General features: G+C 39.1%; 3 protein-coding genes across 5 annotated transcripts; 1 reads left to right on the top strand and 2 right to left on the bottom strand.

The window, feature by feature from the left end:
• Nucleotides 1-46: 46 nt before the first annotated feature.
• On the bottom strand, nt 47-1,368 carry LOC132791547 (uracil phosphoribosyltransferase homolog). 2 transcript variants are annotated; one of them, XR_009632909.1, is made up of 3 exons: nt 1,031-1,366; nt 351-966; nt 47-223 (listed from the first exon to the last, which is right to left on the bottom strand). XR_009632909.1 is itself a non-coding variant. In XM_060800509.1 (3 exons), exons 1-3 carry the CDS (start codon nt 1,258-1,260, stop codon nt 213-215), a joined length of 774 nt encoding a protein of 257 aa, XP_060656492.1. In that variant the 5' UTR covers nt 1,261-1,368; the 3' UTR covers nt 47-212. The 2 variants fall into 2 exon arrangements, 1 of the variants encoding a protein (XP_060656492.1); XM_060800509.1 differs by having other exon boundaries at nt 434-966; nt 1,031-1,368.
• Nucleotides 1,369-1,981: 613 nt separating this feature from the next.
• Nucleotides 1,982-16,115, top strand: LOC132788692 (ribosomal protein S6 kinase beta-2). The gene is made up of 10 exons (XM_060796210.1): nt 1,982-2,893; nt 6,067-6,107; nt 6,800-6,926; nt 6,990-7,121; nt 7,185-7,318; nt 7,383-7,574; nt 7,669-7,759; nt 7,829-8,077; nt 8,136-8,243; nt 14,040-16,115. Exons 1-10 carry the CDS (start codon nt 2,795-2,797, stop codon nt 14,364-14,366), a joined length of 1,500 nt encoding a protein of 499 aa, XP_060652193.1. The 5' UTR covers nt 1,982-2,794; the 3' UTR covers nt 14,367-16,115.
• LOC132788691 (uncharacterized) lies at nt 7,039-12,038 on the bottom strand. 2 transcript variants are annotated; one of them, XM_060796208.1, is made up of 3 exons: nt 10,804-12,038; nt 8,729-9,955; nt 7,039-8,670 (listed from the first exon to the last, which is right to left on the bottom strand). In XM_060796208.1, the coding sequence occupies exons 1-3, from the start codon at nt 11,114-11,116 to the stop codon at nt 8,501-8,503; spliced, it is 1,710 nt and encodes a 569-aa protein (XP_060652191.1). In that variant the 5' UTR covers nt 11,117-12,038; the 3' UTR covers nt 7,039-8,500. The 2 variants fall into 2 exon arrangements, with proteins under 2 accessions (XP_060652191.1, XP_060652192.1); XM_060796209.1 differs by lacking the exon at nt 10,804-12,038 and adding an exon at nt 10,260-10,489.
• Nucleotides 16,116-16,749: the final 634 nt, after the last annotated feature.

A 16,749-nucleotide genomic window follows, 5' to 3' on the forward strand; every position in this document is an offset into this window, starting at 1 on the left:
CCAAGAGGTATAAGGTCAATTAATCATTAGGCTGTACTGGTTTTACAACTCAATAGTCATCAAAAGATGGTAAATCATATTTATGTTTATTTACAATAGCTTTGAACAAGTCACGTTTCGTTTTAGAGATTTAAATGAAGAGCCCAAATTATAGCAGGCTTATTATAATGTAATAATGTACTAATCATAGTAGTTGTGCTGCTCCTTCCAGTTTAAAGGACATCTAGATGCGGAAGAGAAGAAAATGTGGTTAGTGCGAAGCCATGCAAACAAATGTTAAGATTAGTTAATTAAGGGAGGATTGTGTTGGGTGAGTGAGAGAGATATGGATAGATAATCTAACACACTACCTATCCTAAGCAGAGCTTAGTTGTCAAGTTGCTTTTGCTGCTGCTGCTTTTATTGACTTTTTCTTTGCTATCCTAGTCAGTACCAAAGTATTTCTGGCCAAAATGATTGGGCGCCACCGGATGCAGCTCCGATGTGAGAATCTTCATTTTGGGAAACGCATTCACCACAGTCCGAGCAGCAATTGGTGTGCAGAACAGATTCGAAAGTATGATGCACTTCTCGGGCACTCCATGCTCCCTCAGCACATTTACAGCTTGCAACACAGTGTTACCAGTGGACATAATAGGATACATGAGCAGCACTTGACGGCTGCCGATGTCATCGGGAAAACGTGCGTACACCACACGTGCCTCGTGTGTATTTGCATCAGATTCAACCAGAATCTTGCCAATGCGTATTGAGCGACAGCAATCGCGTAATCCCTGCTCCATAGCTTCACCGGAACGTATAATTGAGACGCCACAATTCCCCGAGCGATATTTGAGACCTTCGTAGATGGCACCCGTGGGCGTTTCTACATCGCAGTCAGTGTAGGGCAGCTGATTTAGCGATTCTTCGATGACCAAACGTATCAAACGATCGGCATAAAATTTAAAATCGCTACGCGTGGTATTCCTAGCAAAGAGGAATTGAAAATATTGTAAGTAAAAATGAATGACACTACGAATATTGCACATACTTGTCGCGAATGATTGTCAGCAGCTCGGACACCTGTGAGTTCAATGTTAGGATCTTTAGATTTTCGCCATACTCGGCAAGAATCTGTTCTGGGGTTGAGGCTTCAACAGCTGTTCGTGGAACCTGTTCCTGCTGCTGCTGCTGCTCCGTTGCTGATGGCTGTTGTTGTTCGCTCTCGGTGTTGTCGCCGGCTTGGGAACCATTGCTGCTGGGAGAACCGCCGGTGCACATGATTATCACTTTTAATATTTAATTGTGTGGCGATGAAATGGTTATTTTGAGTGCACTTGTTTTGCTAGCGTGCCAGCAGTGTGACCGCAAGTTCATTTAAAATACCTACTATTTCACATACAAAAATATACTGTTTTCATATGTTTCAAACAAATTTCCCAAAAAAACGTTAAAAACTCAAATTTTTTAGTCTTGCCAAAAATAATATTTTTGAAAAACATAATTTTTTAATCTTAAAGAAGTTACAGTAGTTAAAGTAGTTAAAGTAGTGTCCAAAGGACAAATAAATGAATAGTTAAATAATCGTATTTTAATACCAACAAGTAGCAGCGCATTAGTCAAAACTATATGCTATGAGATACCCTGTGAACAACAAAACATAAAATAGATGAACGTTAAATCCGATGTTTATGCTGATCAATAAAATAAGTACAATGCATGACTGATATTAGTAATTGTAAAATGTAAATTAAAAATAAAACTTTTTTTTAAATTGATTTTATGTTAATTTATGCATTTAAATGCTTTTGTGATTATCGACAAACACTTTATTATATTATATTGTCAGACTTCACTTCTTTCGTAAACAGGGTATACAATATACCATAAAAGGTCACACTGCGTACTTTTTCGGGTATCGATTGTCGTTGCAAGTAGCATCGTTTTGAATGTTAAGGCATCGATACTATGCGTATGACACACTCGATACCGAGCTAGTATCGATAAGCGCGAATAGTGCAATCGCTGTCCCAACTTACCTCGTGTTCTGGTTGCAAACAAAGAAAAAGTGCATTTTAATTATTATTCACTTACATTTAATTTGATTTGACGATTACAACGTGAGCGCGCTGCATTCAACGTTTGAGCTCCTGTCGTGTTACAACTTGCGTGCGCCTCCCTGTATGCGTCTCATGGTCGCGTCTCCGTCGTGTGTGGTGTGTGTATATTGTGTGGCATTGTGTGGCTGTGGCATTGGCGCTCCGTCCGCTGCTACTGCTGCTGCTGCTGCGCCTCCGATTCCATTCATATATTCTATTAACTAATAAACAAATAACCTTCGAGACGACGAAAAGTGCCCCCGTGCACCACCTGGTCGAATAAACCAAAAGCAACGCAAAAAAAAATAAAAAAAACAAACATCGAAAACTAAAAATCAAAAATCAAAATCGCAGCATTTGCCAAGAAACTGCGTCTGTATATGTGAGTGTGTGTTGTGTCTTTTCTTCACGTCTCTCTTCGTCTCGTCGTCGTGCTGCGCTGTTTCCGTATTGTTTCAGCAGAGCAGCAGCAGCAATACCAACAACAACAACTAGCAATTCATAGCCAAACGCAAGACCCAAAGAAAGAAGTAAACGCAAACGTAAGGCAAAGGCAAAAAAGCAAAGTGTTTGCCTGTGTTTGCGCTTGTGTGCGTAAAGTGTGCGTGTGCATGTGAACGTTGCCATTGCGTATTCGTGTGCGTAAGCGTAAGCGTGTGCGTCTGCGTGTGTGTGTAGTGGAGTGACGACAACAACAAACACAACAACAACGACAAATGGCGGACGTGAGTGATCCAAGTGAACTGTTCGATCTTGAGCTCCACGAGGACGACAAAGCACATGATTCGGACGATGACAGGATCGAGCTGGATGATGTGAGTATATATACTATAACATATATAATAAGAAAACTAACTGCGCAACAACAGCACTTTGCGCCTCCTCCCCCGCTTTTACTTTCGTGTACAGTACTTGAAGATTTTTCCCTCCTTTGTTTGTTGTTTACCTTCTTTGCTTTGTCTGCTGCGGCTGCAAGTCGTGAAAGGCGCAGCTGGCCACGAAAATTATTCGCATTTTCTTTTGGTGTTTAGGGAGCTTGAACTCTACGCTGTTGTTGTTGCGCTTATCTGCTGCGCAAAAATCCAAAAGCGTTTGTGTGGCGTCATCAAGTTATTCAACATCTTTACTTTAAGTATCAATCGCAGTTACCTGTCCTCCCTCCCCCCTTTAAACGAACAACAACAGCAACAAAATAACAGCCCACATTTTTCAATCTTTATCGCTAAATATTCTTGCAATACCTGTCTTTCGATATTAAGCAATCAAACTCGGCAAATGTCCTTCAAAATAATCACTATCAATTGCTCACACACCGGCACCTCCAACACATAAAGCAACACGCTTATTCACACACACACATATTAAGTTGACAGTATCAACTTTAGAATTACAACAACAAAGAGCACTGTGAGGAGCCAACCCAGTCGAACTGTTCGCTTTGTTTAGCAGCTCCAAATAATGATTAAAATCTCATGTGAATCCCTAGAAATGTGATGATAATTTATCAATAAAACAAAACAACTTGGTAGCATGTAGCAATAAAACAATATAAATCACATTCATATTAAGCAAATATAATAAAGCTAATTTCTATTGAATTATAACTGCCAATTTCGCAAATAAAAAACATTTTCCAACTGTTGCTTTATGAAAAGAATTATTTTTTTGGAATACACTTTCCTTAGGAACTTTTCTTGAAAATGTTTATTTTTGCATTAAATGAATTCTTTTTTTAGTTATTATTATTATAATAAATTATTGAATAGATTTTTTTTCCTTTTTAATTCGAATAATAGATTTCGCTAACATACTTCATTAGACATTTCATTTGAACCATTTCCAACTGTTGCATAGGAAAAAAGGGTTGTTCCATTTCATATTCTTGCATACTTCATTAAGACTTTCCATAACCCGTTTTCCAACTGTTGCATCTACCACAATTAATATTGTTTACAATGCCAAACAAAAAAAAAGAGCACACATAATGTATATAACATCCGCTACATAATCAACTTGAATCAGTTATCAGCTTACTGCTGAGTCAAAATAGACTTTCTAGCTTATCAGTTGAAGGTGCTTCTATCGTTGATCATGTTATGATGATAACCGCATGTTGTTTCACTATGTTTTTCATGCTATACATTGCTGTTGGGTCAAGTCACTCAACACACACACAAAGACACACGCTTTGTCGTAATATTCAGCTGTAAGCTAAACTCCCACTTAAAAAGAAGAAAAAAAGGAACAAAAATGCTTATCAACGAATAATATAAAATTAGAGAAACGACGAAAAAAAAATCCCATCGTGCCCTGCTGCTGATAAGACGAAAACGACGAAAAGAATGACAAGAAAATGAGGGAATGACTTGAGAATCGAGTCGATCGGAGTGTGCAGCTTTGTTTGCTTTACATTCTAGCCATTGAAAATGCAACTAAAGTGTTGCGTTGTCCATGCTGTATACCTATGTATATATATGATATATATATTTCCATTTATCATAAATACTTGTGGCTTTTACGCAATGAAAACGGGGCGCACGCCCTCGAATTGTGGACACTGGAAATTATGATTGATTTGTTAATTGGAATTCGGCGCCAGCAGCATTTGTGACGAGGCTTCAAACCAGTTTCCCTTCGGACAAATCGCTCTTACTTTATGCGGGCGTCGGAGAGTCAATTCCTACTAAATATATTGTATAATATATACTATACATATATATATATACAGAAAATAACGAGTCCGAGACGAGAGCAAGTCTCCAAATCCCCCACAAGTCAGAGAAACAGAGCAACAGAAACAGAATCAGAAACACAGCAGTATTAGCATCACTGGCAGAATTGCCGGCAGAGTATTTGGCATTGCTCCGAGTTCTAATTTTAGTTTGTCATTAAAGAGAAGGTGTGCGTGTGTGTCTGTGTTACGATTGTGTGTATGCGTGTGTGTGTATGTGTGCGTGTGGAGAAGTGTGTCTGCCTGCCTGCTTCTTCTCGCTGTACATTAAACTTGTATATAGAAGACTCGTCGAACCCGACCCGAGGCAAGTGGGTAATTCAAAAATGAAGAAAATGACAAAAAGAAGGTATCTTTGGGTTCTGCGTCGGCGTTACCTGCTTTTAACGATTTCTCTACCTCGAAAACACTTTCTCCCGAAATGAGCGAATCAACATAATCTTTACTTCTTTCTCTCATTACGACACATGGCTTTAGCTTCAGTTAATTGCCGTAACAAATCCACCAGTCATGAAATACTAAGAAGACATATTTCTGGTACTTCATACTTGGAAAAATCTTAATACTTAGGAGTAAATATATTTTATGTTAAAATAATAAGTTTCGCACAATGCTAATTCATTCCACAAAGGATTAACCTTCAATTTTAAAAGCTTCACTTCAAATATAGCTAATTGCTATATCAATAGTATTATACACTTAACCTTATACGCTATTAAAATATTTACTCGATATAGCATTGCCATTGCTACTTCCTACATTTAACATCAAAGTAAATCCTACGGTTTCAATTATATTAAAATTACTTGGATCTTTAGATTTAGATTTCTTTATTTAATTTCTTGAATAATATTAAAATCTATAATTACTATTGCCCCTATTTGCTTGAAATTCAAATGTTTATTTTATAGATTAAACATAAAATTCATTATAATATCATCATATTGAGTTTGGAATTACTTTTACAATTCTTTTTCTTCAAAAGAAAACTAATAACAAAATCTCGACTAATCAAATAACTAAAAACTAGTAGGAAGCATCTACACACAAGTTAAGCAACTAATAAATTTTAAATGAATTTCGAGGAACTATTAGGTTACGTATTTGAAAATTTGCTTACAAAGTATCTAGCCAATCATTAGCACAAACTACAAAAACCATAAACTATAAACTACTGACTAATTGCACAAGTTCTCTGACTCATTTGCATATTGTCGATTCTCTTACTTATCTCGATTCTCCGTTTCTCTTTTGCAGGTCGATCTAGAACCGGAATTGAGCATAAATCTACATCAAGAGTGAGTAATGCTGATGTTATGTCGCTGACGTTGTAGCTGTCGCTGTCGCTGGATCGAGGATGAGGCAGCTATTTCGAGAGGCAGGCGCGCAAAAATTCTTTTCTCGGAAATGCGGAGAGCGAACAAATGTTTAGCGGGAAATCCCTCTATATCCATAGCTGGTTTAGCCCGTTAATCGGCTTAGCCTGGCCAACACATGTATTGCGCATATCAGTTTACCTACCAGCAGGCAGCCAAGCCAGACAGACTGACAAATAGAAAGACAGACAGACAGACGGATGAGAAGTCCACCTGACGCAGCTACCAAACTGATAAGGGAACTAACTACCTTTATGTTGATACATATTTTGTCATATGTGTCGTCGACAGAAGTGTTTACAACTACCAATTGACTACCAAACAACAGCAGCTTGTTGTGCGCTCGTGTGTCTAGTGGGCAATATGCCAAGCAGCCAATGTGCAAGCACACTCGATAGTGAATAGTGATGGTGATGGAGCGGTGGGGGATTTGTGTTGAGGGTTTTTTAAGGGGGCGCCACCAATTGGCGCGTGTTTGCCAAAGGTTTTTATTTATAGAGCGCGTGGGCTGTCGATTTCCCACGCAAGCAGTCGGCGGCCATCAACATCGCAGTCGCAGTTACTAAACTAATAACGTAAACTAAACTCGTCCCCTTCCCTATCCCCAAAAACAGCAATGAAGGACAGGAGACCATACAACTCTCAGAGGAAAATGTCAATCCGGGGAAAATCAAGCTGGGTCCCAAGGATTTTGAGCTCAAAAAAGTCCTCGGCAAAGGTGGCTACGGCAAAGTATTCCAGGTGAGTTATCAACCAATTGATTTATTGCTATCATTTAACTAATTACGAATTGGAACGCAACAGGTGCGCAAAACCGCTGGACGTGATGCCAACAAATATTTTGCCATGAAGGTGCTGAAGAAGGCATCGATAGTCACCAATCAAAAGGACACAGCGCACACACGAGCTGAACGCAACATACTCGAGGCAGTCAAGGTGAGTTGACATTTAAAATGCGTTACTTAAATCAATTATTAATATTGTACTTTGCATTTTCAGCATCCGTTTATTGTGGAGCTAGTGTATGCCTTTCAAACAGACGGCAAATTGTATCTGATACTCGAGTATCTCAGCGGCGGTGAGCTGTTTATGCATTTGGAGCGCGAGGGCATCTTCCTGGAGGATACCACATGGTATGTGGAACAATTACACATCTCAAGCAACTCCTTTACTCAACTGTTTTCTCTACACCTGCAGCTTTTATTTGAGCGAAATCATTTTAGCTCTGGGACATTTACACAAACTTGGCATCATCTATCGCGATCTGAAGCCAGAGAACATACTGCTGGATGCCCAGGGACATGTGAAGCTAACCGATTTTGGTCTGTGCAAGGAGCACATACAAGAGGGTATTGTCACCCACACCTTCTGCGGCACAATTGAGTACATGTGCGTGCGCCTGCCAAGCTTTTGATGCTCCTCATTTTTGGCTAAATTACTTTTGCGAGAATTTGTATTAATTTTGAATTTTTATCTGCTGCAGGGCACCTGAAATCCTTACCAGAAGTGGCCATGGCAAAGCCGTCGATTGGTGGTCACTAGGCGCACTCATGTTCGACATGCTCACAGGCGTGGTAAGTAATGATCTAACAAAGAGATTTCACTTCCTTTTCAATTAATTCATTTCTTTGCCATTTTTGTAGCCGCCTTTCACAGCGGAGAATCGCAAGAAAACCATCGAGACCATATTGAAAGCAAAGCTTAATCTGCCAGCCTACCTCACACCCGAAGCCAGAGATCTGGTGCGACGCCTGATGAAGCGTCAGGAGCCACTGCGTCTGGGCAGCGGACCCGAGGATGCGACTGCCGTGCAAATGCATCCATTCTTCAAGCACGTCAACTGGGAAGATGTTGTCGCTCGTCGCCTTGAGCCACCCATTAAGCCGCTGCTGGTAAGTCCATTGAGCTTACCGATTTCGATTCACTGTTTTAATCAACTTGAACTTGCAGCGAAGTGAGGATGATGTGTCACAGTTTGATACGAGATTCACAAGACAGATTCCCGTGGACTCACCGGATGATACCACGCTCAGCGAAAGTGCCAATTTAATTTTCCAAGTGAGTCTCGCCCAAGCAGCTATTAGAGATTATTCAACCATTAAGATTTTTGTGGGGGTCAAGACTCGTTGCACGTCGTCGAGTCTTTAATTATAGCATTCTCAATTTGTTGACCTCGTTAGCTAAAATACGGCATGTGCTTATTTCAAATGTTTAATGCTTCGTTTTTTCGGGGTAACCTTCGGGCGGGAATTTCACAATAAATACTTGTCTAGAGCTACGCTTAAGAAACTAGTCAGCAGCAATTGAATCCATCATTAACGATAGTCAGCGCCACATTGAAAATGCGGCTCCTTTAGAGGAATGCCAGTGGGTCCGTCTGTGAACTCACAAAAGTTCAATCCGATGCGACGAAAGGGATGACACTTGCTCTTGGGATTGCCCCACTTGCCACGATACGTCAGCCAATCGGGCACCAACGAACGACCTGCAAAAGAACAAGAATAAGCTAGCATTAAATTCGAGGAAAAATAATTCGTACTCACCGTAGGATCTGAGATTCTTGTAGCTTATGTCTACGGCCTTCCAAGTGTTCCACGGCGTGCCAAAGCCATTTATGTCATACAGTCTGGCCACCTTAACAAAGCGATGCTTGCCCGGCGCCGTCCACAGACCGTGCGAACCTTTGGCCGCGAACAGGACCGGATGATTCTTAAATGTGGTCACCGTCTTGGGGAAATTGGGACGCTGTAAAATCCCCTTGCGCGTCTCTTGACGACGAAACTCAAAGGAGCCCGTCAACCGATTGTAGCTGTAATAGGCTCCAGCATCGTGAGCTGAGACATACATTGCCTGTGGCTCGGCATCGCCATTAAAGTACAGACTCATGTGTTCCCAATCGCCCACATGGCTGCCAATATCACGACGATTTCCCAAGCAATAGCCATACACAGCCGGGAAGGGAATACGACCCAGGGGACCCAGGCTCAGTGTGCACATGGTTTTGCCCTGACTGTAGGGATAGAACATCCAGTAGGTGACATGGAAACCAGGCAGTTTTCCTTGAACCCCTTGCTGTGGCGTTTCTAGGGGCGGCGTATCGCCAATGTTGTTGTCCTCCAGATTATCGTCTTCCATCTCGGGCCCGCCACTGAACTTGACATTGTCCGCCAGATTGGCAATGAAATTGTTCACTGGCAATCCATTCGAATCGTCCTCCAGCTCCTGTGGCTGCTGCTCTGCAGGTTCCGGCACTGCTGCCGTTGGCAATTGCGTTTCACCCATGACCAGATCGTATTCCCGGAGCGGTGGCATGTTCACTGACTCCCGCTTCACGCGTTGAAACAATGGATACAAGCGCGATGAGCGTCGTACTGTATCATTGCGCTCCTCCAGCGGATCAATGGACACGGGTATGTAAGGTCCTCGAGTGCTGGCGAAAGGCTGTGATTGTGACTGTGGCACCACTTCAGGCTTTGGCTCTGGTTTGGGACAGAGCGTCACGACGCCATAGATAGGCACTGGCGCCTCGTTGGGATTGCGGCCATAGATGAAGGATTGCTCATTCTGCAGCAGTTGTTCCATATCCGCATTCGTCACCAGATGCGACTTTGTGGAGTATTCGCTAAAGGGCACGCCAGGGGTAAAGCTGTTGCTGCGTTCCTTGTCCATGGGATGCACATTCTGTAGGAATTCCTCGACGCCCAGAGGCAGAAATTTCTCCTCTGGCGCCAGCCAAACAATCGGCGCCCATTGCTTGATTAGACGTTCAACTGCGAAGAAGAGGAGTTGGGGAAAGAGAGATTAGCTTCATTAACTTGATTTTAATTAGACGCTTAGACGTTGAGGCAATTACTCAACCTCACCACAAACACAACACTCAGCACACACACACACGCACTCTTTTAAGCTGCCGAATGTTCGGCATCTGCTGCACGTTGTTTTGTGTTTGTTTAGCTCTAAATTCGTTCGTTTCTTTCAGGTGTAATAAATTTCACTTTCACACACACTTGAAGCGGCCACCCAAAAACTAAGCGAGCCCACAATTTGTCGCCCTCCTCAGTCCCCCTCTCTTACCTTGCCCCTTGCAGTACTTGAAGTTGTTGTTGCTAATTTGCAAATTAAACGCTTGTTATTGTTATTGTTGTTGCTGGCTACCAGCGTTCCATTTAAATACGCATGGCGTGGCCATAAACACGACCGTCATCGGTCATCCAAGTAAATCATGTCGAAAATTTCACTTAATATCAACAAAAAGAAAATGTTACGTCGAATTTTTGTTGCTCTGACAAATTATCACTTGAAAATTGGAAAAAATATCTGGTCACACAACAAATAACTGTCTGTAACTGGTTCGCATTGTCCTTATTGCTAGCTAGTTCTACTAGTTCAAAAGTTTGTCGTAAGTAGCTCATAACTGATTCTAGTGGCAAGTTCCGCTAGTTCAAAAGCTGCTCAAGTCTAGTTTAAAGTTAGTTCACATTAGCTCAATGCCAAAGAAGCTAACTGAAAAATAATGTATACCGAAAAGTCGATGATTAAAGCACGCAGTGAGAGTATTCGACACGCGCTTCACAGCTGATCAGTTAGCTGCCATCGTCAGTTGATACCGTATGCATACCTACTTCTTTATCTAATGCCGTTATATGTGCATATTGCAATGTCTGCTGCGGCTGTTGTTGTTGTTGTGACTGTTGCTGCTCGAAGGAGACAGTTGTTGCTTCAAAGTTGCTGTTATTGTTGTTGTTATCGATGAAAGTGCCAGCGCTGTCAGTTGCATTTACTAGTCTTGTTGTTGTCGTAGTTGTTGCAACAGTTGCTGGTAATAGTTGCTGCTGCTGTTGTTGTGGTTGTTGTTGTTGGGGCAGCGCTGTCGCTGCCGCTGCTACCAACAGCAGCAACGAGAGTGAATTTATTTTCAACTGTTTGGACATTTCACACAAAATGCAAAAAACAAACGCACGTAGCTTGCTAATTTGTTTCTCTCTCCTTCTGGTAGCGGTAAATTTCAGTTATTATTGTTGTTGTTGCTGCTGTTATTTATGCTCGTTCACAGTATGCGAACAAAGCTGCGCTTTTATTTTTTGGTGTGACCACAAATTTGTGGTGTCTGCTGTTTGCTGTTTTCACACAAAATCGAGCTATTGCCAATTTTTTATTATAGATTTCTTGCACATGCTTTTATTGTTAGCAACTCGTTACGAATTTTTAGTTTACTGTAGTAGTTGTTTATTGAAAATTACGCAATGTCAACACAACACAATACACCACAGTTTGTAAACTTCCGCACGCACAGTTTGACAGTCATTACAGTTTATCGACGACAGCACTCACAGTTGTTCTTGTCCCAATTAAGCACGAGACGACGACGACGCTATCAACGCGTTCGCTGCTGCGCTCTCGCTTTCTGCACGTGCGCTTGCGCGCCTCTCTTGCGCTCTTTGTCGCTCTTGTTTTGGATGTTTTTGGTGACTGCAAGCTTTTTGAACTGGTTTCGAGTTTGGACTCTGAAACTGTATGTGGCCCTGAAGGGCAAATCAAACTTGTGCAAGTTCGTTCAAGAATGAATGTCAATGCATTTGCATAGTGAAATTAAATATTAAACATATTTCTCTCTTTCGATTTGTTTTTTTTTGTTTGTCTTATTGCAAATCCGAGTGTAAGCCTTTCTCCAAACGAAACACGACGCGCGCCTTATAAAAGCAACGAGGTATCAGGTGATGGGAACTGTGGAAATTGAGGGGGGGAGGTTGGAATTTTCTACACGACACGAAAGTTGTCTGCTATTGCTGCTGCTGCTTCTTCTTCTGCTTCGCTTGCTCTGTCTTCGTGCGCACAGTTTGAGCGTTACTTTGAGACTGGCCAACATGAACGTGACTGAGAAGTGGCCGAAGTGGCTAAAAGACGAAGAGAGTTTGTTTAAACCGTTTGTTGTTATTGCTGGTTGTTGTTGGTTGTTGGCTTTGGCCCATGAGCAGCTAATTGCAACTCATGAGCAGCAGAAAAACACAACGCTACTGTTGTCTGTCTTTATTTGTTTATAAAATGCGGCAAGTGCGTTTAGGTTTATGTGTTGTTTACGGCGGCCCTTTTTTAGCTTTTTGTTTGCCTATTGATAAATGGTAGTTGGAACTTAAAGTTATGTTTGTTTTAGCTTAAAGTGTGCTGTAATTTAATTTCCTTTTTAAAGTCACTTAAAATTGCACTGAAATTATGAGTTTTATTGCCAGCAGTTTGAGCAACATTGTAAACAGTTTCATGAATATTGTGAAAGGCGGTTAACAGTTTTGGGGGAATTGCTGCGCCATTAAGTTCGATTGATTCTAATAAGCTAAGCCAATACAGTTTTACAGTCGTCTCAGTTGCAATAAAACTGGATTAGACAGCTGCTAATTGGGGAATTCTTTCTCCACTTAGAACCACTTTAAGCATTGTTATGAACTTTCTCGTAAGTCGCCCGCAACTTATTCTCCTTAGTGGGTCAACAGCAAGCGACTACCGTGCAATGTGATGAGATATGATCAACTCCCAAATTGGGGTTCCAATTAGCATTGCGCTCACGTACTTGAGAGCTTCGATTCACTTCCCATGTCATTCCAATTGGACGCGTCACGCATTTGTGCAGCTTCAAGACATCAAAACTCCTCCTCGTTGTTGGCGTGCCGGATAAATTTACACGACAGCCACCGGCTTTTCTGTTTTTTTTTTTATTTTTAATTGTTTTATTGCAGTTGTATTTCTGTTTGTTATGATTTCGGGTTGAATTTCGTCAAAATTTAATTAGTGTCTTTTGCGCTGTCGGACAGAAAATTATGCAAAATGTGTTACATAGGCTGTTGGGTCAGTTGGCCGCCAACTCGGCGACTCAGCGAACTCAGCGGTGGTTGCCTTGCATAATCCCTGTGTGTCCATATGCTGACGGCTGTCGAGGCGCATTAGTATGCGTCAGGGAATCGTGTTGATCCGACCAGGCAATATTGTTGTCTGCCTGCTCCAAATTTAATGGCACACTCGATCGACCAACTGGGGCGACTGTCTATCAAAGATGGAGCAACTCTTTCCGCAGTTATTAATTAAAAAAGTTCTGCTGACTAAGAAAGCGTTATGAAAGCATTAAGGAACTGAAATTAAGAGACGATTTTACCATGTTCAATGCCACAAGAATGTTTAAGGTGCACGATTTCATTAAGGATTAAGATTAATGTCACAAACATTAAATTAAATTTTGATAAATAGTGAAACCGAATGTTTGGTAAGCAATAAAACAAACGTTATTTGAGGCCAAGGTCAAATATTTTAAAATATTACAATTTGCACATAATAATAAAGTTTTTATATTGTGAAAATATTGCTTATTACGAAGCAGTAAACTGAAAAAGCAGAAACCTCATAAATTTTCGAGTAAAAAAGTAAACATTCAATTTTAGGGTGCCTTAAAATGTTGAAAACTTTATATAGACAAAGTAAATTATTTTATGATCTGAGCTATTGACTGAGAAAGAAAGAGTGTCAAATGTTTTATTTATGATTCCTGAAAATTTGGATGCAGTCAGCTAAAAATTGTAGAAGTTATTTAAGAAATACTTTTATATGGGGCAAAAATGACAACTTTGGGTGACAATCTGGTATATTTTGCACTCTATGGTATATTTTTAATGTAGTACGATATATCAATGGAAGCCTTCGGTATATTTTAGTTCAACTGCGGCATATGAATTTGGTATATTATAAGAATAATACCACACTGAGCATACTCGATTGTAGTTTTCTGATTTTCTTCTTTAATTTTTGTGAATAAATAATTTGTAATCTTCCGCTAAGAATGTCAATTAATCTGAATTTCAATTTCTTTTGCAGGGTTTCACATATGTTGCGCCATCCATACTGGAGGATATGCATCGAGCCAATCGGATGCCAGCGCGTTCACCACGACGCACTCCACGCCAGCATCAACATCAGCATCCGGATAACAGTTTTCGGCTGCAGTTCCCATCGGCGAACGCGAATGTGGGCGGCGGGGGCAATGCGCCCATGGGGATGCAACGCTCGACGCTGTTTGCACGGGCCACGCCCCCACATCAGCTGCAGCATCCGCATCCACATCATATGGCAACATTTGCGCCACGTCCGTCGCCGGCGCAGGACGAGATGATGGATGTGCAGCAAGGACTGCCGATGGTCTAAGGTTACTATATAATATGACATACTACAGCTGAGGAAGAGGATAAGGATGATGATGCTGATGAGAAGGAGCAAACAACGAGAGGATGGAGAAGCAGATTGTTTTTGTTATGCAAGAGAGAATTGGAGGAGAGAAGAGAAGAGCGCGTGCTACGATAAACGTTTTGTTTGGATCTATACATAAATACTACAGTTAGAGACACACACATACATATAACACATATAACATAAACTAATATACCATATATATATGCTATAGCTATAGCTTATACTATACTATATATAGAATGTAACTATATATGTATGGAAGTAGAGATCGAGATCAAGTAGCTGCAAAGCGAGAATCATGTAAAATATTTACCACTTATTAACTATGTTTTATACTATATAGGCGAAAAGGTTTAAACAATTTAGTTCAAATGTACACTTTCAACTTTTTTGATTTTTTATACACACACAAACACACACACACACTTACATACACATACTTATATACTTACATAGTGAAAAGGACAACAATTATGATTACGATTATGATGAGTTAAAAGAGTTAAGTGAGGGAAGAATTTCCCCCACCAACAACAACAACAGCAAAAGTTATAATGATTTACAAACACAGTTTTTTTTTTTGTTTAGTTTCGAGCTTTAAATTCAAATATTAAGCAAAAATGATAAACTAACATATAAAGCAGAATAAGATGAGAAACAAAACCTCTGTGTATAGTTGACCATAGTTATAGGACTGCAAATTGCAAATGCCCCCCAATTAAAGAAAAACACCAACAATAATAATGATAATGCTAAAACAAATAAAGATGAATATAAATATGAAAAATGAAATGTGAAATGTAAAATGAAGATGATAAAGAAACGTTAGGGAATGCATAGCCAATTTATTGAGTTTGTTTTTGTTTGTTTTTTGATTTTCTTCTCAAATAGTTGATTTATTTTATGAGAATAGTTTTGCAGATAACTCGCTTTCAGTTGCTGCCCAACATTTCTCTTAGTTATGTTACTTAATAACAGAAAGTTGTTCAAAATAAGGCATTTCTTAAAACAAAAACAGAAAAAAAGCGGCAAAATGAAAAGAATAAAGAGGGAATTAACGAATAACAAAAACAATATGAAACTGAACCCCGATGATGCTACATATATATACTATATATTTTAAATCCAATAATTATCGTGTACTGAGAAACTAAATGCTGCCACAACAACAACAACACCAACAAAATAAAATTAAAGAGTAACTAAAATTAAAGTAAAACAAAGATTAAGAAAAAAAAAAGAAATGTATAATATTGAATTTTTTTGTGTATGTACTTTGATTATATTCTGTTTCAGTTGTTTTTTTTTTTCTTTTTGTTGTTTATTCTGATCTAACTATTGATATTTGCAAATAAATAACAAAAAACCGCATAAAAAATGAAAACGACAAAAAAAGCAAAAAAAAAAAAATGGAAAACAAAATACAATGTCAAATATAATCAAAAGGTGCTTTGAATTGTTTACAAAAAGACAAGACAACTACAATACAAAACAAAACAAAAAAAAAAAAATAAAAACAAAAACAAAAAAAGAGATAAACAAACTATTGAAAACGAGAACGACTAAAAACTAAATACTTATAATGGTTATGTGTATAAAAATAAATAAAAGAAAGAAAAGGAAAAACAAAAACATATTTATATAAACAAAAAAGAAAATACCTCAAAAGCAATTATTTTTGTTAAAAAAAAAGAAAAAGAAAAACCAACTAAATTATAATACAACAAAGAGAAACATAAGATGAAGATAAACATAATGATAAAGAAAACTATAATAACTATGATAAAAGTTAACGAGAGAGCGAAAGCAACAAATATTTAGCTAAAAAAAAACACAAAAATAAAAATGTTTGTATGCGAACAAAATATAAAAACTATAAATATAAATACTTATTTTTCCGAATTGTAACATTGATTTCTTTTTTTATGTGTATAATTTACTTTTTAATTTCATATTTGTTTCAATTATTATTTTGCTAATTGTAATGCTTTGGATTTATTGTGTTATTGTGGAATGAGGAAAATGGAAAGAGAAACAAAAAAAAAACTGTTTTCATTGTGGCGCCGGCAAATTGAATAAGAAATGTCTTATTTTCTTTGTTGGGAAAGGGCCAACAAAAAATAAACAAAACACAGCAAACAACAAATATAGCATATACTTACTTATAAACTTAAGAAATATGTATAAATGAGAGTTGAGGAAAAAAAACCCAAGAGCAACAAACCCAAGAATGAATGAAACACTGCCTACACACTAAAAAGGAAACAACAACTAGCAACAAATTAAACAATAAAACTAATGAGCAAATAAATGAATTTAAATACACGCAAGCAACATA

The sequence above is a fragment of the Drosophila nasuta genome, chromosome 3, assembly GCF_023558535.2.
Source record: "Drosophila nasuta strain 15112-1781.00 chromosome 3, ASM2355853v1, whole genome shotgun sequence".
Lineage (NCBI taxonomy): Eukaryota > Metazoa > Arthropoda > Insecta > Diptera > Drosophilidae > Drosophila > Drosophila nasuta.

Bases quoted from the DNA above. Each gene is read 5' to 3' on its own strand.
- LOC132791547 (XM_060800509.1), bottom strand. From the start codon at position 1,260: ATGTGCACCGGCGGTTCTCCCAGCAGCAATGGTTCCCAAGCCGGCGAC. The intron at 967-1,030 runs GTATGTGCAATA...CCTCTTTGCTAG, and splicing joins CTGACAATCATTCGCGACAA to GAATACCACGCGTAGCGATT.
- LOC132788692 (XM_060796210.1), top strand. From the start codon at position 2,795: ATGGCGGACGTGAGTGATCCAAGTGAACTGTTCGATCTTGAGCTCCAC. The intron at 7,122-7,184 runs GTGAGTTGACAT...TTGCATTTTCAG, and splicing joins ACATACTCGAGGCAGTCAAG to CATCCGTTTATTGTGGAGCT. The intron at 8,244-14,039 runs GTGAGTCTCGCC...TTTCTTTTGCAG, and splicing joins GTGCCAATTTAATTTTCCAA to GGTTTCACATATGTTGCGCC.
- LOC132788691 (XM_060796208.1), bottom strand. From the start codon at position 11,116: ATGTCCAAACAGTTGAAAATAAATTCACTCTCGTTGCTGCTGTTGGTA. The intron at 9,956-10,803 runs GTATGCATACGG...TCTTCTTCGCAG, and splicing joins GGCATTAGATAAAGAAGTAG to TTGAACGTCTAATCAAGCAA. The intron at 8,671-8,728 runs GTGAGTACGAAT...GTTCTTTTGCAG, and splicing joins CAAGAATCTCAGATCCTACG to GTCGTTCGTTGGTGCCCGAT.